The 19,705-nt window shown below is 44.6% G+C and overlaps 1 protein-coding gene across 2 annotated transcripts in view; it reads left to right on the top strand.

Annotated features, from left to right (window-relative positions):
- MED12L (mediator complex subunit 12L) overlaps window positions 1-19,705 on the top strand; it is a 187,874-nt gene that overhangs the window by 28,832 nt on the left and 139,337 nt on the right. For both annotated transcript variants that reach the window (XM_081190734.1, XM_081190735.1), the window contains exons 9-11: window positions 873-972; window positions 1,550-1,686; window positions 19,468-19,599. In XM_081190734.1, coding sequence (XP_081046860.1) covers window positions 873-972; window positions 1,550-1,686; window positions 19,468-19,599 — 369 coding nt within the window. The remainder of the gene's footprint in view (window positions 1-872; window positions 973-1,549; window positions 1,687-19,467; window positions 19,600-19,705) is intronic.

Below are 19,705 nucleotides of genomic sequence, written 5' to 3'. Positions count from 1 at the left end.
CACCCCGTCGCCGGGATTCGAACCACCGACCTTCTGATCAGCAAGTCCTAGGCTCTGTGGTTTAACCCACAGTGTCACCCGCGCCACCCGTCACAGCGCCACCCGTTATTATTGTACTCATTGTTTAAATTATTTTAAACTGCATTCTAACTTGTGCGTTTTTAAATTTGGGGTTTGTTTTTAATTACGGGAAGAAAGATGTGCCTCAGAAGAGAGAAACTGGGCAGAGCGGGGGGTGGCCCCAGTCATAGTGGTTCTGGACAAGGAGAAGGGTGTGGGGTGTGGAGGGGTGAGGCAGGCCAGGTAAGGAGCACATGGCACAGGTAGTTAGCAACTGTGCTGTGTGCCAGTGCCTCCTGCAACCTGGGAAATTATGGTTGTTGCTGAATGCCAGGTCGACTCTGAGTAAGACCTCCCTCATCCATGATTTGTTTAAGGATAAGGAGGCTGATCTCTTCTGTATCACTGAGAAATGGCTGGGTGAGCAGGGTGGAGTTGGTCTGCTTGCCTTACCTGAAAATGGATATTGTTGAGTTGGAAAGATTCAGAAAACGACAACCAGAAAGTTCAAGGGGATGAGAGAAGCCATTTGTGCTGCCACTCTGGAGTTTTATTTATTTTTTAGTTTAAGATTTTGGAATGTTTTCTGAAGCAAGCCGTTTTAGAAAAGTGGTCCCATTTTAGCCTGTAAGATAGTAAACGGGAGATACCATACTGCTTCTTTGTCTGACGTGGTTTATCCAAAGCTGCTATTACTTTATGTCTGTTTAGTAGTTGTTCTCTGCCCTCAAGAAACTGGATAAGCCTAGGAGAAATCTGACATGTGTTTGAGATGTGATTTTCGCAAACACTAGCCAATTACTCCTTTTCAGGTACGGGGAAAGATTTATGAAGTAGAACAGCAGATAAAGCAAAGAGGCCGTGCTGTGGAAGTGCGATGGTCTTTTGACAAATGCCAAGAAACAACTGCAGGTAAAAAGTGTGTGTGGGGGGGGGGATCAAGTTTAAAGATATATATCGGGTACTGTAAGCCCTTACTGGCCTATATTCCTCTTGGATTTCAGTGTGATACATTAGAAGGAGGCTAAAATGCCTCCAGTTTCGATGATTGATCCATCCTAAATTCTTGCAATCATCTATTTTGAAAGATGCGACTAGGCAGGTTAAAGCCAGAAGGAAAGCAGTAGAGACTTGAAGAAAAACACTGAAAAGGGTGGATGGTATTATCAAATACTTAAGACAAGTTCCTACCATTCTATAAGGAATCAAAACAAGGCAGTGCTGTTGTAGAAACTTTTTTAAAAAAAATTCTATTTTTTAAAAAATTTGATAAATACAATACTCACACACACAAAACGAAACATGAAATGAACTTATTACACATAAGTACATACAACTCCTTAATTTCTACAAAAGAAAACAATTGTAGAAACTTTTATTTGTTCTGTTTTTTTGTTTTCTGTTTTATATACCAACAGTCAATACTATATAAAGAATTCTTCGGATTTCACAATGTAAATGTACTCTCTTCTGTTTCTGTGTCTTCTAGGGGTGACTATCAGCCGCGTTTTGCACACATTGGAGGTTCTGGATAGACACTGCTTTGATCGATCAGATTCTAGCAATTCAATGGAAAGTCTTTATCACAAGATTTTCTGGCCAAACCAGAACAAGGATAGCCAGGAGGTAACTGCATTTTCCCTCCTTCTAAGTTTATAAATGGTTAAAGACTCATTTTCTCATTCTCTTCTTCACCAACATGATTGATTGACATTTGAAGCATCATAATAGTGTGTGTTCAAAATATTTGCATCCTGTCTACTGGCCAGTAGCTTTCAATGAGGCAGTTAATGCTACTTCCTGTTTTGATTATTCTTTTGAGTAGCACACTACTCTGTTTCTAACGTGCTGTGACACAAGATTGCCCAGAAGTTGTGTCTTTGATGGTTGTGAGAGATGTGTACCTGCAAATTTCTTAGCTGCTCTTTCTTAGCTGCTCTTTCTTACATTCACAGTAAATTTTAGGGCTGAGCCAAAACCAGGAAGGAGGTTATCCCAGAAGGGCCAAAAGATCAAAAAGAGTTAAATAGTTTATGCACTTCGGTTAACAGGAAATGCTGCACGTTCTACTGCATATAAATTCCCATCTTTTCAGTAATTTGGCATTGTTTTACATGACGCTCTAGTTAAATTACGTTTCTAGAACTGTTGCCGCAATAACTATTTTACATTAACAGGTATTTAGAAAGGTGCAATTACACACACACACACACACACACACACACACACATTTATATAGGTGCAGGAGAGAGGAAGAGATAAATGCAAGGATTTATAAGTTCCTTTATGTATTTACAGCTAAACATCTATTTTTTAAAAAATCCACCAACACTAATATCAGCACAATGTGTAAAAAATATCTATTCAGAATCATTTGATTAGCCAGTTGACATATTATGGCATTGTTTTTAATTTTATAATGTGGTATAGCTGATCAATAAAGCTTATATCACCAAAGCAAAATTTGGATGGGTACACTGGTACAAAATAACTAACAAACCAGAGATTCAGGTAGGTAGCCGTGTTGGTCTGACACAGTCGAAATAAATTTAAAAAAATTAAAAAATCGTCCAGTAGCACCTTAGAGACTAACTAAGTTTGTTCTGGGTATACAAACTTAGTTGGTCTCTAAGGTGCTACTAAACCAGAGATTGTTATTGACAAGTAAATCTAAGTAAATATTAAGTTGTGTATTAACTTCTGCTTTTACAACTAGCAGTTCATGTAAATTTATGTTTGCTTCCCACTACCTGTAGGAAGTTTAAACAAACTCCTGTCTTATACTTTTCTCCTTTCTCTTTTTCTGTGGGTGGTTGTGTGTCTTTCATGTGCTTTCCCAAAACCATTAATTTTGGAAGGTGAAAAGTGCTGGGGTCCAGTCTGCCTTTCCGCTCCTTTTCTTATAGTGCCCTATAAGTCTCTGTATTCTTGTTTGCTTGCTTTTGGGTTTTAGAGTTACACTCCACCATTACAGTGTGCTTATATGCTGAGAAAGATAGGAAGCGATTGGTTTCTGTTCCATGTTCTCTGCAGCTGCTGGTTTTCTGTGTCCGCTGACTTGCATCTGTCACAGCAAATGCTATCTTAACTTGCCTGATCTGTGAAGGTTGCTGAAAAACTGTGTATTAATTTAATGTGTTTGGCTTGCAGCTGACAGAACAAATGCTGTATTGGTAGATCTGCTTATGTTGGCTCTGGTGACCACAATCTACTGTGCTGTCAGACCAACTCAGCTGCAGAGGAAGTAACAATTTTAGAATGTTTCAAAGGAACTATGCCACAGCTGATTGTCTGAAAACTGAACCATTGTTGGCTGTGGTGTGTGTGTGTGTGTGTATGTGGAGGAAACAACAGCTCTCTTGAATCATTAAATGATAAATGGTCAGGAGGAAAGTTGCGAACTTCCTAGTGAATAACTCTAAATGAGATTTCATAATCGTTCATTTATAAGAATATAGGAAAATCCCCACTAAACCAGGCCTCAAAGCCCATGTATTCCATTGTGGAGGGGCGAGGGAGGTATGGCGGTGGGGGCAGATGTTATAGGCGAAGGGGATCGAGATACGGATATGCTCGTACCCCTTCCAATCTGCGCCCCATCCCGAGAGACGAGGGTAGGGTGAGCAAGGATTACTCACCTCCTTCACTGGTGTTGTGCAATGCCAGGTCTATAGGCAACAAAACCGCTACCCTGCGAGATTTCTTTATCTCGCAGGGAGTCGACCTGGCTTGTGTGACGGAGACCTGGGTGCGCGAAGGGGTAACTGTTACCTTATGAGAGATGGCGCCCCCGGGTTTCACCGTCCTCCACCAGTCACGGACTGTGGGCCGGGGGGGAGGGGTGGCAGTATTAATCCGGGAAAATTGTTCTTTCAGGGCTCTGCCATCGCCATCGATCCCCGGCATTGAATGTGTTGGCCTAGTGTGGGGCTCCGAGGAGAGCTTGGCTGTCTGGCTGGTGTACCGGCCACCTAGCGCACCAGCAGCCACCCTGTCAGGCCTGCTGGAGGCGGTGGCCGGCTGGGCCTTGGAGTTCCCTAACCTATTGGTATTGGGAGACTTCAACTTCCATGCTGATGCCACTCCCTCCTCACAGGCTCTGGACCTGGTGTCTTCCATGGCGACACTAGGGCTCTCCCAGTTTGTTTCGGGCCCCACACATCAAGCAGGCCACACGCTGGATTTGATCTTTGGTGCCGGTATAGATGTGATCATGTCTCCTTTGATGAAGGTGCCATGGTCTGATCACTACGCTCTGAAAGCCAGGATTGACTTTCCACCCCCACCCTGCTTAGGTGGCGAGCCGATTTGGGCTCGCCCGCAGAGGCTGATGGACCCGGATAGATTCCGTCAAGCCTTGCGGGACCTTACTCCCCCTGGCGACTCATTGACTGAGCTTGTTGAGGGCTGGAATACCCAGCTCCTGGCAGCCATCGATGAGATCGCACCTAAGCGCCCTCTGCGACCCCGCAGAAACCGGGCTCCCTGGTTTACCGAGGAGCTTCGGAAAATGAAGCGGGACCTCAGACGGCTAGAGCGAGTATGGCGGGGTGCCCGTGACGGAGCCTCAAGAACATCTTATAGGGTTTTTATGAAAACCTATGAGATGGCAGTGAAGGCCGCTAAGAAGTCTTACTTCTCGGCCTCCATTGCATCCGCTAGCTCTCGCCCGGCGCAATTATTTAGTATAATTCGGTCTTTAACGTCCCTTGAAGGACAGCCAAATTTAAATAATAATCTGACACACAGCTGTGAGGCATTTGCAAGCTTTTTTGCGGAGAAGGTCCTGTTGCTCCGCCATGACCTCCCTGCCAATTTGGATACAATAAAGGAACTGGAGGCCCCTCGACTGTCCTCGGGTCCAGTATTGGACCACTTTGACCGGATATCTCCAGCCGATGTGGACAGATTCCTCCAAGCTGGAAAGCCCACCACCTGTCCTCTTGACCCGTGCCCGTCATGGCTGATTAGAGCGTGTCCAGACGAGGTGCGGGGCCCCCTGGGGGATATCATCAATTTGTCCCTTGGCACCGGGATATTCCCAGGGGAACTGAAGGAGGCGGTGGTGCGTCCGCTCTTAAAGAAAACATCATTAGATCCCTCAGATCTATCCAATTACCGCCCGGTCTCGAATCTTCCATTCCTGGGTAAGGTGATTGAGAGAGCGGTTGCTGAACAGCTTGGTAGGTTTCTGGATGAAACATCTGCTCTGGATCCATTCCAGTCCGGCTTCCGCGCTGGTCATGGGACCGAGACGGCTCTGGTCGCCCTAACAGATGATCTCCGCAGGCAGCTGGATCGAGGCGGGTCGGGGCTGCTGATTCTTCTAGATCTGTCAGCAGCCTTTGACATGGTCGATCACGAACTCCTGGACCACCGCCTTGCCGACGTGGGGATCCAGGGCACAGTCCTTCAATGGCTGCGCTCGTTTCTCTCTGGTCAGGGACAGAGGGTGGCGCTTGGGGGGGAATTGTCATCACGCCACTCCTTGGTGTGTGGAGTGCCTCAGGGTGCAATTCTCTCCCCGATGCTTTTTAACATCTTTATGCGCCCCCTCGCCCAGCTTGTCCGGAGTTTTGGGCTGGGTTGCCATCAGTATGCTGATGACACCCAACTCTATCTGTTGATGGATGGCCATCCTGACTCGGCCCCAGACACACTGACCAGATGTCTGGAAGCTGTGGCTGGATGGTTACGTGGGAGCCGGTTGAAGTTAAATCCTTCGAAGACAGAGGTCCTCTGGCTGGGGCGGGACGATATGGGATCGAGGGGGCAACTCCCATCTCTTGCGGGGGTGCAATTAGTGCCAGCACCGGCCGTTAAGAGTTTGGGTGTAATCTTCGATACCTCCCTCTCTATGGAGGCGCAGATTACAGCTATAACAAAGGCGGCATTTTTTCATCTCCGCCAAGCTAAGCAGTTGGCCCCTTATCTCTCTCGTCCTGACCTAGCCACTGTGATCCATGCGACGGTCACCTCCAGACTGGATTATTGTAACTCGCTCTACGTGGGGCTGCCCTTGAGACTGACCCAGAAACTCTAGCGGGTGCAGAATGCCGCAGCGAGACTCCTTATGGGGTCTTCGCTGCGAGAGCACATTCATCCGGTATTATACCAGCTGCACTGGCTCCCGGTGGAGTACAGGATCAGGTTTAAGGTGCTGGTTTTAACCTTTAAAGCCCTATACGGCCTAGGACCCTCGTACCTACGGGACCGCCTCTCCTGGTATGCCCCACAGAGAAACCTACGGTCTGCAAATAATAACATCCTCAAGGTCCCAGGCCTCAGAGAGGTTAGGCTGGCCTCAACTAGAGCCAGGGCCTTCTCGGCTGCGGCTCCAAACTGGTGGAATGCTCTGTCACAAGAGACTAGGGCCCTGCGGGACCTGACATCTTTCCGCAGGGCCTGCAAGACAGAGTTGTTCCGCCAGGCTTTTGGTCAGGGCGCAGCCTGACTCCCTCCTCTGGCAACCTGCTTAGAATTTTGCTTAATTGGTTGCCATCAATTTGATTTAATTAATTTTTATAATGAAATATTTTTAGATTGTGTGATTATTTGACTGATTATTCGATTGTTGTTAGCCGCCCTGAGCCCGGCTTCGGCTGGGGAGGGCGGGATATAAATAAAATTTATTATTATTATTATTATTATTATTATTATTATTATTATTATTGTCCTGTAGTACAGTGACCAACCACATGCCTGTTGGAAGCCCCACAAGCAAGACCTGATCCTAACACATTCTCCTCACTTGTGGTTCCCCCCTACTTGTATTCAGAGTTGCATGTCAAGGTCCCCAAGCCACACACATCAATTTTGGTTTGGGTTTTCAGCACGATTTTGGCCACAACTTTATTTAAATACATCCAGGTGAGTGGTTGCTTAGGCATTGGTTCAGACTGTCTGTCCTTGCCCAGGGGACAGAACTGACTCCCGGATTCCAGCGAAAGCCAGTGCGGGAAACAAATTTTGGGGAGAAAATGAAGCTGGGCCTCAGTCCCTCACTTCTCACCCTCATGTTCCGGTGGGGCTTGCACGGCCCAAGTCCGATGCCAGGGACAAGGACGAAAAGAATGGCAAGCCCCTGGATTCCTTTAACGGAATTCCCTTTCCGCACCACCATTGGAGGGGTAGGCACTTACCCCTCCACCAACCAATTTTAACCAATTCCTAACCGTCAACTTTACAAGTTGTGACGATTTGCTACGCAGTAGGCAAAACCAAATGGCACCAGCCAATCAGCCAAATGGACAAATTCGTACCAGGCCCCTGCCACAAAGCAGACGACCCCATGACAGGCATAGCAAGGTCAAGTGAACAACCCCCCCCCCAATATAGGGAGGGTGGGCGGGTGATCCGGTGCAAAGTTGGGTGACCAGTATTTAAAACCTCTGACCCCTCCTTCAAAATTGTCAACAAGCAGTTCTCCCCAGTGACCCGATTAACCAGTACACTGCCTGGGTCCCTCCACAAATCAGCCCAACAACAATGGGGTGGCTTGTATCCCCCACCGCAACACGCGCTCTCTGCTAGGGAGCACACGTTTTACTGTATTTTTTACTCTATAGGACGCACCGGACCATAGGACGCACTTTGTTTTAGAGGGGGAGAACAAGAAAAAAAATTTCTCCCGCTCTCTGCCAAGCGCCCCTTCAGTGAAGCGGCAGGAGGCGCTGCGCAGAGAGGGGGAGAATTCCCCCCCTTGTTCTCCCCCTCTAAAACAAGGTGCCATTCAGGGTGCGTTCAGTCGCCTTCAGTGCGCACCGACCCCTCTCGCTCTCCAGGCTTCAGGTTCCTTTCAACCTGCTCTTTGGGGCTGGTGGGGGGAAGCCCACCACCAGCCCCAAAGAGCAGGTTGGGGAGCAGCGGAAAGGTGCGCAGCCTTCCGCAGCTCCCTGAGCTTGTGGCGCTGGTGGTGGTGGGAAGCACTGCTTTCCCCCACCGCCAGTCCCAAAGAGCAGGTCGGGGAGCAGCGGAAAGGCACGAAGCCTTCCCACTGCTCCGCGAGCTTCTCGGGGCTGCCGGGGAATCCCGGGGCTATTGCTTCTTTAGCCCCACGCCCCTCTCCCAGCTGGAGAGGTGGCGCGTGGCTAAAGAGGCTGCTGTCATAGCCGTGCGCTGTCCCTCCAGCCGGGAGAGGCTGAACGGGGCTATGGCTTCTTTAGCCCCATGCAACCTCTCTATGGCAATACCCCCACCTCCCGCAAAAGCCCACAGGAGCCGCACACCCTTTAAGGAGCGCGCGGCTCCTATGGGCTTTTCTACGAGGAGGAAGAAGGGACTGACTGGCCGCGTCAGTCCCTTCTCCCTTCTGAGGAAAAGCCCACAAGAGCCTCGTGGAGCTTTTGTGCGGCTTTTGGGGGCTTTTCCTGCCTGCCTCCCCCCCTGAATTCACTCCATCGGACGCACACACATTTCCCCTTCATTTTTGGAGGGGAAAAAGTGCGTCCTATAGAGCGAAAAATACGGTACATTGCCTCTGACATTGAAGAGCATATCTGTCATGGCCAGAAGACATTGGTAGCCTTATCTTACATGAAATTATGTAAGATAAGCGGTGGGATAGCCAGTGTGGTGTAGCGGTTAAGAGTGGTGGACTTGTAATCTGGTGAACTGGGTTCGCTTCCCCGCTCCTCCACATGCAGCTGCTGGGTGACCTTGGGCTAGTCACACTTCTCTGAAGTCTCTCAGCCTCACTCACCTCACAAAGTGTTTGTTGTGGGGGAGGAAGGGAAAGGAGAATGTTAGTCGCTTCGAGACTCCTTAGGGTAGTGATAAAGCGGGATATCAAATCCAAACTCCTCTTCTTAATTTAAGGCCTTCCAGGTTGGTTTCCATCACTACATCTTATTGGAAAGAAGTCTTGTAGGAAACATTACAAAACTGTGAAGTGCTGGGTTTTTAGGAATAAGTGTAGCCTTGTATAAGAACACACTGCAGAACTTTCCATTTCGAAAAGCCAAATAGACTTGCAGTGCAATGCCTATGGAGTTCAATGTAAGTTCCAGGTAACTGTGCACAGCACAGTGTCCTATTATATAATCATCTGGTTTTAGTTCTTTCGATCTTGTCAGATGTAAAAGGCTGGTATCACACCTGCCTTCGCTGCGTGACATCCCATGTCATGTGAATGGCTCTCTCCTTCCTCTTGTCCTATCTGCTGCTCCTGCAACCCCCCAAAATCTTCTATGGAGGATGTGGAATAATCCAGAGCATATCTGAGGGTGGTATGTGGGCTATAGGTGGGAGGAGAGGAAAAAGAAGTTGTGTTGTACAAGTGGAAATCTGTTGACACAGGTATCACTGCATGTCACCTACAGTCTTTTGCATGCTTCTGGGGAGTAGCTGCATGTTTTGTCCATGCAAATATACATTGATGATGGGCCAGATATTCACTTTGCTACTATTTTGAATATATCTAATATTTGAAAATCCCCGCGGTTCAAATCCCCACGGCGGGTTGAGCTCCCGTCGTTCGGTCCCAGCTCCTGCCCACCTAGCAGTTTGAAAAAAAAAATTATTTGAGCCGCTAGATGGCAGCCTTTTTAAAACTAAAGAAAAACTTCGGTGTCATCTGGAATAGTTTTTTTAAAGTTGTGTTTATTTTATCCTATAAAAACTTGAATATGGTTTCATGTGCAAGCTGTACATAGCCATTATGGATAGTAGCCATTGATAGAAACATCAAACATTAAAAGCTTCCCTATACAGGGCTACCTTCAGATGTCTTCTAGAAAGACACCTAACATATTGTTGTAGCATTACCTCTTTTTTATGCCTCTTTGATTTCATTCTCCACCTCAAACTCAGCATTTTGGTTGGAACTATAGCATGAAATGAATCTTGTGGCCTGGTATTACTACCCACAATAATTCTGTGAAGAAGTCTGCCCCTCTGGGGATTTCTAGCTTGTTGGATTTATTTCCTCTTTGATGTACAGTGATGCCACCGCTAGAACACCCCTCCCTGTTCTTCCCAAAGAGAGTTCCCGTTCAAAGATAACCATGTCCCATTCGTTCTCTCCATTCTACCAGGTTTCCATTATGCCCACTCTATATCTAAGAACAAGAACTCCAGTTTCACCATCTTAGTGAAGAGCTTCCCCGCTCCTCCACATGCAGCTGCTGGGTGACCTTGGGCCAGTCACACTTCTTTGAAGTCTCTCAGCCCCACTCACCTCACAGAGTGTTTGTTGTGGGGGAGGAAGGGAAAGGAGAATGTTAGCCGCTTTGAGACTCCTTAAAGGGAGTGAAAGGCGGGATATCAAATCCAAACTCCTCTTCTTCTTCTTCTTCTTCTTCTTCTTCTTAGCTCAGACGTTTGGAGCATTAGTGTAAAAATACTTATATACAGTGTTCTGTCTCCAGATGTCTCTGGCACCTGTTTTATGCTACGATATTTTGGCCTCTTTTAATTCCTATCATGTGCTTCTGAACTCTCAATGCCTAGTTCTACGCCTTCCTCACTTGAATGATCACCATCATTTTACGCTGCATCCCTGGGAGATGATTTGTTCCAAACTGCTGGACGCTCCTTGATCTCTGTTGGCCTTCTCCCTTGTTGTTAGTTTAAAAGCTTGTTCTGCCATCTTTTTGATTTAAGTGCCAACTCTCTGGTTCCCTCCTAGTTCAAGTGGAGCCTATCCCTTTTGTACAGGCCAGCTTTGTTCAGAAATATTCATCGGTGCCTAACAAATCCAAAATCCTACCCCTGACGCTACTGACCCATTCACTCATTGAGATCCTATAGCTGTGCCTGCCTAGCTGACCTCATGCATGGCACTGGTAGCATATCAGAGGAAGCCACTTTGAAGCTTCTTCCTTTCAACAATGTTACAATCATTACCCATCCTTTGCCACAAGGTCCTGGCGGGTAAAATACAGCACTAAAACAGTTCAAAACAAAATGCTGTAATAGCCAGAGTGGTCCTAAAATGTATGCATTTCAAGTGTCAAAAGAGATGTGTCTTCAGCATACAACGAAAACTGTAAAATGAAGGTGCTAGATGCAACTCTTTGGGGAAGGATTTCCACAGTGTAGGGGCTGCCACAGAGAATGTTCTCTACCAGGTCTTTCTTCCTTTCTCCCTTTCTTCCTCTCTCATTCAGTCAGTCAGTCAGTCAGTCAGTCACAAACACACAAACGCACACACATACAAAAACTCAAGAGGGCACTTCAACTGTCAAGAGGCCACATCTACTGATCCAAGATGGCTGCAGCCATGTTTAATAATAACACAGTGGTACCTCAGGTTACATATTCTTCAGGTTACATACGCTTCAGGTTACAGACTCCACTAACCCAGACATAGTACCTCGGGTTAAGAACTTTGCTTCAGGATGAGAACAGAAATCGTGCTCTGGCGGCACGGCAGCAGCTGGAGGCCCCATTAGCTACAGTGCTGCTTCAGGTTAAGAACACTTTCAGGTTAAGAACAGACCTCTGGAATGAATTAAGTACTTAACCTGAGGTACCACTGTAATAATATAGTAAAGGTAAAGGGACCCCTGACCATTAGGTTTAGTCGTGACCGACTCTGGGGTTGCGGCGCTCATCTCGCTTTATTGGACGAGGGAGCCGGCGTACAGCTTCCGGGTCATGTGGCCAGCATGACTAAGCCGCTTCTGGCAAACCAGAGCAGCGCACGGAAACGCCGTTTACTTCCTGTAAAAGTACCTATTAATCTACTTGCACTTTGATGTACTTTTGAACTGCTAGGTTGGCAGGAGCAGGGACCGAGCAACGGGAGCTCACCCCGTCACGGGGATTCGAACCACTGACCTTCTGATTGGCAAGTCCTAGGCTCTGTGGTTTAACCCACAGCGCCACCCGCGTCCCTATCTCACCCTAAACAGCAGGCCTCAGGGCGGTTACAACATAAAATCACAATATAATAACACACCATACATAAAACAAAGCAAAACAACCCAATAACCTCCCCCAACACATTTTTAATAGGGCATTGGATGTCAATCAGCCAAAGGCTTGGTTAAAGAGGAACATTTTTGCCTGGCTAAAACAGTAAAGTTTGCTTCCAGGGCCAACATGCACTACTATCTCTGACTCCTCCACAGCACTGTCTACCTGGCTACCCGGATGATGTGCAACATCTACAACCTTTGAGATAGGCAGGTCACTGTGCAGCCACATACCTGTCATACACCCAGTTTCCCATGTTCCTAATGATCAAATGACCCCCTAACAGGATTCCCCAAGAAGATTATTGTTGGCATTACAGGATAAGGGCTCATCTCCCGCAGAATAGGTCCCTTCTAAGGTATCATTTCCCTCTTTCTCAGAGTGATGCTTTCCTTCATGCCCCCTTGAATTCTCAAGGGAACACCAGAGGAATAGCCAAACGGTTTTAAAGTAATGTATATGCATTCAAACTAAACATCAGACACAGTTTGTGACGTGCATCCTTAGCTCATGTTAAGCTATTTAATATTGTGGGAGAGTAGGTTTTGAAAGTTTTAACCATTAGCTGTTTTTAGTCTCTTGGGTAAAAAAACCAAGTTATTCATATCATCAACCTTTCCCCTTATCCTGCTGTGTATTTACTAGAACAAGCTTTTGAAGTTTTCCAGTTCAGTCCTTGGTTAAAAATATCCTGTACTGCATTGACTGCACAGAACATGTCACTACTCAGGAATGAGTCAATTTTTCAATTTCACGTAGCCTCACAAAGCCACCCTCTTTCCTTGCCCACAGTTCTCCTGTATTCTGCCCTTCACCTTCAGCGCTGCCATTTTAAATTTGTGGATCAGTTGCTATTCATAGAAGGTTGCATAATTTCCCTGTGAGTAAGTCCAGTATTGAGAGAAGTATTCGATTTGTGCAAAGCTGTTCCCATAGAGACTATTCAGACAGTGGGGGAGTTTTACTTTTTTGGAAACTACCAGTTGATAAACATGTGGCTCTGTAAACTGTTTCTAGCCGTTTCCGTTGGTTGGGAAGCAGCTGATAATATATACCTATATATGGTTACTTGATAATGGCTTGCTGCAGCTTTTCTTGAAGCTGCCTTATTTGTGTTTCTTAATACCTATTCACCTCAGGTTAGGAGGTCCACTGTGCCAGCCTTGTTCCTTAAGCTGACTTGCATGCCACCCACAATCACATTTATCCAGAAGTAAGACTTTGGTTATTTCATTGGATGCATATCTGGTTGTAACTAATATTTTCATTTGCTTTCTTTATTATTTTCTCTTGAGATAGTTTTTATGAATTCTGCAAATAAAACATGAGTCAGCAGTGTGATGCAGCAGCAAAAAAAGCTAATGCTATCCCAGGCAGCATCAACGGAAGTTTAGTGTCCAGATAATGTAGAGTTGCCATACGTCCGGAATTTCCCAGACATAAATGATATTCGGCCCTCGGAAACAGGGCCTGGGTGGAAATTGCTTAAATGTCTGGGGAAATCCAGACATATGGCAGCCCATGTCAAATTTCATGTAAAATAGCCCAAAAGCTCAACAAATTTGGGTAAAACTAAAAAAAAACAAAAAACAACCCTCACTTTTGTGTCCGGATTTCTACTTTTTGAAATATGGCAACTCTTAAGATCAGGGGAAGTAATATTCTTTCTTGGTCAGGCCACACTTGGAATACTGTGTCCAATTCTGGGCACCACAATTTAGGAAATATGTTGACAAGCTGCAACGTGTGCAGAGAAGGGCAAGCAAGATGATGAAGGGTCTGGAAGCTAAGCCTTATGAAGAACAGTCGAAGGAGCTGGGTTATGTTTAGCCTGGAAAAGAGGAGACTGAGAGGAGCTATTATAGACATCTTCAGATATCTAAAGGGATGTCACATGGAAGATGGAGCAAGCTTGTTTTCTCTTGCTCTGGAGGGTAGGACGTGAACCAATGGCTTCAAGATATAGCTGCATGCACATAAGGATGGATCCTGCTCCATATTCTTAATGTGGGATTCAACAGATGAGATTGTTAGCTGATTGGTACACTTTTCAGCTATAATGCGCTGGTGTTTTTTTTATAGTAGGTACTGCTTGCATCTGCTTTTTGTTGGACCCACCCAAACCTCTTCCTGTTACAGGAGGTGGTTTGATGATGCAGACTTGGTTAGAACAGGGAGAGTTGTATTTTTGACTTGGTTTGGCTCAAGATAAGGAAGATGTGACTGCAAGCCCAAAGTGCTAACAATGGAAATGTCTACATTTAAATGGAATTGAGGGGAATCCCATAACTGGTTCCTAGGATTCTCCATGCTGATTCTGTTAAATGTTGTATGCAGGAGAATTTTGTCTGGAGTTATGGAATGCAAAAGATCACAAGCAAAGTTAGGGGGGGGGTAGAGGCAAGGGATAGATGCAGTGTCCCTGAGCCTTTATTAACTGGGCAGAAGAGGGATTTTCAGCAGGGTTTTTTGAATTCCTATATGCGGAGCTGAAGCTGCCTAAGGGTTGGGAGTGCCTTTCCCCTTTGCAACTAAGGAAAGGTATTAAATAAAAAAGGTGCCGTGAAATGGTGCAGCCATCATCAACTATATCAGCAGTTCAATTTTAGAGGGCGGTATATTCTGATTGCCATAATTAATATAGCAATAATTAGCTATTAGGAAGTTGAAGATACAATGGAAACATTATCATCGCAGGGAGGTTTACGAACAGTATGGAGAGACATTAGAAGCATATTGAAAACATTGATGTTGGAGGACGCTGGAGGCCTGGGAACAGAATACAGTAAAATAAACACCCAAACTAGACAGATTTGAAGTTCAAACAGTGACTCCTATCATATTGTTTGGGTGAGCTGTTTTGTGATAGAGGGTCATAATTGACATAATTACCGTATTTTTTGCACCATAACACTCACTTTTTTCCTCCTAGAAAGTAAGGGGAAATGTCTGTGCGTGTTATGGAGGGAATGCCTACGGGTGGCATGCCTACGGATTTTCCTCCTCTAAAAACTATGTGCGTGTTATGGTTGGGTGCGTGTTATAGAGCGAAAAATACGGTACATAAAAGTCATAATTGCGGAGGAAATTGTTACAGAGAACATTCTCTTGGAATAGTGACTTGATTTACCCAATAACATTTAGGCTGTTCAAACAGTCGTCCCCCCCAATTTTATGACCATATTGCTTGTCTGTTTAGGTTACAGCCACTTAGATAAGATTCTTCTTGACTGGCCTTACCCATCAGACTTTTGAGGGGCATCCAATTAGGGGTGCTTAGAAAAAGCTGCTAGTTATCAACTGCTTAATTTTATTATAGATTTTTTGTTTAATCATAAGGAGGCCTTTTGGAGTCAATGTGCCTTGGATGAACACTCTCAGTCTATGAATCAAATTTGAGGTTTGAGATCAGTGGAATATATAAATAATTTCATAGAGAAGATGTTGCATGCATTGATCAAGGTGTAAAATACTATTTATGCCCCATCCCTAGCACTTGTGTTTACAACAAACAAATATGAGCTAATATGGCAGCTCATATTAGGTTGATACTATTGCAAGGGAGGTGAAGAAAGGCTCCATGTTGTTACTGGGAACAGAATGGCAACAACATTGTAGATACACCTTCATAACAGTCTCTTCTCCTAAGTTACTTGGTGCCTTCATGACAGATGTAGAGCCTTGCACTGTTCTTCCCAGGTTCTAACTCTTAATAAGTGGATACTTTATTATTATGTTTATGTAAAAAGTGTACATCATTCTTGGGGCATGATTATATACTAGTCTGAAAGTTCAAAAACATGAAACTTTTTGGCTTCATTTTAAATGCAAATTATGTTTCCAAGTTAATGGAATGCATTGACATTAGGGCAATGGTTATATAAATATGATTCCCCCCCCTTATATTTTAGAAGCATTTGGAGGTTGACTTGTATTTTAAAATTTGTTTGCTTTTGAATTGTTTTATTGCTGCTCCTATTAATTTGCTTTTTTGTGGTTCTAGTTTTGATTAAATTGCTATGTTTGTATTGCTGTGTTTCTAAGTCGCCTTGGAGTATTTGGTCGAAAGTTGACAGGGACTTGTATAAATCATGAACGCAGCCTCCAACCCTAGACAACCATGTTTATGGCTGAGGGAGAAACGTGCTTTGGGATGTCTTTATACTAGCAAGTCAATCCACTCTTCCACTTAAAATTGGCTTGTGTGTTCAGCTGGGTTACTGTGGCTGCAAACATTCAAAGTGCAAACTTTGAAAAAAACTACTGACTCAGTGTTCTCCCCCTGCCCCCAGTGCTTATAGCATTCTAGGCTTGTGGACTTAGTGGTGCATTTTCTGCTGGCAGTTCAGAGGTCTGAAGTTTGCTTCACTCTCTCCTGTTTATATGTACGATTGGGATTGAGTGTTGTAGTCAAACTGGCAGCTGCACAACCTTAAAACAAGTCTGACTCATTTAGAAACAGAACCAGCTGTTTGTCCTTTTTCAGTTTCACACAGCATATATTCTGTTCTTGATTAATGTTGCACAATGAAAGGTCAGAAGGGAGGTATTGAAAAAACTTCTGTATATGGAGGAATTGGATGCTTCTAAAGACAACTAAGCAATTATTCCATTTGAAAAATTAAGTTAAAAGTGTCAAATGGCTTCACTTCAGTCATCAGCGCACTGGAAAATAAAGTGATGTGTTGTTCTGAGAAATGTATCACTATTAATTTATTGCAAGAATTCCAGTGCTAACTTGTGTTCCTTTTTAAATAAAATAATCCAATTTCTATAAACATTCACATATCCAATGCAAAAAGTCACAGCTGCTGTTAAGAGTAGCTTCAGATTTTTTAGCTTTCATAAAGGAGGGCCATCTGGCTTTGTTTTGTTTGTGCTGTTGCCCAAAGTTAATTTCCCAGCCCTTTCACAAACAAGGCAGGGATCTTTACTGTGTGCTGCGTGTGGATGAGGGGAAGAAGCAGAAAGGCTGGGCCTTGTGCTATGAGAATTGAGCCCAAGGCAACCTTTTCGGGATGGGACTTCTCAAGACCCTGTTCTGCAAGGGGCAAGCATTGCTTAGTTACCCAATGCTTTTGGCTTGAGATCTTGTTTGTGGAAAGGGGGAATGGGATTATGCACATTGCTTTTGTATTTCTGCAACATATTCAGCGTTAGGTAAAGGTATAGGGACTCCTGACCATTAGGTCCAGTCGTGGCCGACTCTGGGGTTGCGGCGCTCATCTCGCTTTATTGGCCAAGGGAGCCGGCGTACAGCTTCCAGGTCATGTGGCCAGCATGACTAAGCCGCTTCTGGCGGACCAGAGCAGCACACGGAAACACCGCTTTCGAACTGTTAGGTTGGCAGGAGTATTCAGGGTTAGGCCTGTGGCAATTTGCTGTTTGAGGCAAAGGAAAATTTGGTACCTCCCCATTCCACGTATAAATGTTGGCTTCATTAACTACTGAATCTTCATTAACTACTGAATCTGCACCTTCAACATTGGGAATGGGATGGTTTCCTCCACTGCAATTACAGGCATGAGCGTAGTTTAGGAAGTGCAGACAGTTCTGTCAGGGTGGCACACTTTGCTCTGTTCTGCAATGGAAATAGAAGAATGTCTTCTGCAAAGTAGGACACATGACTGCCCTATTATTCACGATTACCGTTTATGGAGGGTCGGGTCCCCCCCCCAATCCTATGTGTGCTACATACGTTAATAATTTTCCTTCTTCGTTTTCTCAACACCCACAACTTTGTAAACTTTTATTGATCTCCCTTCCCTCTAGGTTTCTTTTTTGAATGGAAAAGTGTGTGGCTTCCTTAACATTTTGTGGTTGCAGATGAATTAAAAGGGATGTGAATCACCTTTTTTTTTTTTAGCTTTCCAGGATGATCCAGGCCAGGCCCGTGCAGAGCTTGTCTGCGGAGTGTGCCTTGTTAGAATAAAGCTTCTAAACTCAGACAAAGCAGCTGGTCTCTGACAGGCCTCCTGCCCTGGCTGGCTTAGCCCTCCGAGGCCTCTGCATGGGCCTGATCCAGGCTCCCATTACTGGAGATGGTGTGCTAGACTAGGCAAGCTTCTGGTGATATCTAGCAAAGCCGTTATTAATAGTGTGATGGAAAGAAGCAGCAGATAATCACCTCCTATATATCTTGTTGTATATCTAAGCAAATGCTTTGAACAAGATAAAGTTGCAACAGGAGGAGGATGTGGGAGGCAGTTGCTCTGCTTATGTTTGCTGTTGCTAGTAGAAAAGGATGTGCTTAGGACCTTTCCAGACACTGTATATTAAGAATATGCATCTAATTGCTAAGAGGAAAGCCTTAAATGGCGTTGCCTCCCCCTTCTTTCTGTCATTACATTCCGATCACAAATATGTCTGCAATCTTAGTTTCTCAGGCTGTACCAGCTACCAGCTACCACCAGCCACAAGTCTCCTGCTCTTTCAATCGTCTCCACCCTTTTTCCTTTGTTGGTTTGCTTGGAAGTGTCGCCTCTCCTCAAATCTGTTTTCTACACCAAATTTTAAAAAATGAAATGGTTGGCTTTACCACCTAGTTTCCTCGCTCTGTTGTAACTAAGCCTAAGAATGTGAAATTGGAACAATCACACATTCCTCCCCATGTTTAACTTGGTGTCTCCTTCCTTCCTGTTCCTTTTCCTCTGTTTTCCCCATGTTAAATTTTAGATTGTAAGTTCCTTGGGGCAGGGAACTGTACTATTGCATTCTGTAAAGTCCTGAAGTGCCTATGCACATGGATTGCGTTATGTATAAATTATAATTAATAGCAGTAGTGAGTAGTAATAACGATACAGAAAGTTTGTTTTTTGATGTTCACATACAGAAACTGGTTAAACCATTGATTGGATGATTAAAGATGAATGTTGGATTTTACTGTTAGAGGATTCACATTTCTGAATTATAAGAATTGCTTAGGATATCTTTTCTTTCTTTTTTAATAAAAAGAGGTGTATCACCTCCAAAATGAAGGTGGCATAAAAAAGAGGATCATCTTCAATTAAAAGTTATAAGAAAACAATGTGTAATGAAATATGTACATAAGCACTATGTTCACAAAGGATCCTTACTTTGAAAAGAGCAGCTTTTGAACTGATAAATGTAGCCAGAAGTGTAGTAAATGTAAATAAGACTAAAACCTAAGTGATAGCAAAAGCCTGTTTTAGTATATAGCACATTTGAGAACAATTTGAGAAATTGCATTTTGAGAACAGTTTCAAACTAGCTCATCATGCTCTTCAACACACATCTACTATGCTTCTGTTCCATGCATTCATTCCCTGTCTAGCCACACATACCTCTTAGAAGAGAAACTCTGTTTTGAACTTTTAGACTAACTTACATCCTAGGGATAAAAGGGGTAGGAAATTGAACAGGAAACTTAGTGTTGCCATTGGTCGGCATCGTATGCCTGTCTTTGTAGCCAGCATTTTAATCTACTTAAACAAGAGACCGACCTTTCGTTTTGTTTTTATTTAACAGGTTGCAACTAATGACGAAGCTGTCGTAACGTTGCTTTGTGAATGGGCCGTGAGCAGCAAAAGAGCTGGCAAGCACAGGGCAATGGCTGTGGCTAAATTATTGGAGAAGAGGCAAGCTGAAATTGAAGTGGAAGTAAGTTGTCTTTGCAGTTTGACAGCTGTGTGCAGGGAGAGAAAAATACAGTTCATATTTAAGTGAGAACTAGCTTTGACAATGAACTACAGCCTTATAATCCAGG

The sequence above is a fragment of the Podarcis bocagei genome (assembly GCF_964188305.1).
Source record: "Podarcis bocagei genome assembly, chromosome: 4".
Classification (NCBI taxonomy): Eukaryota; Metazoa; Chordata; class Lepidosauria; order Squamata; family Lacertidae; genus Podarcis; species Podarcis bocagei.
Note: the sequence above shows the minus strand (reverse complement) of the source record. Positions and strands in the feature narration are given on the sequence as shown.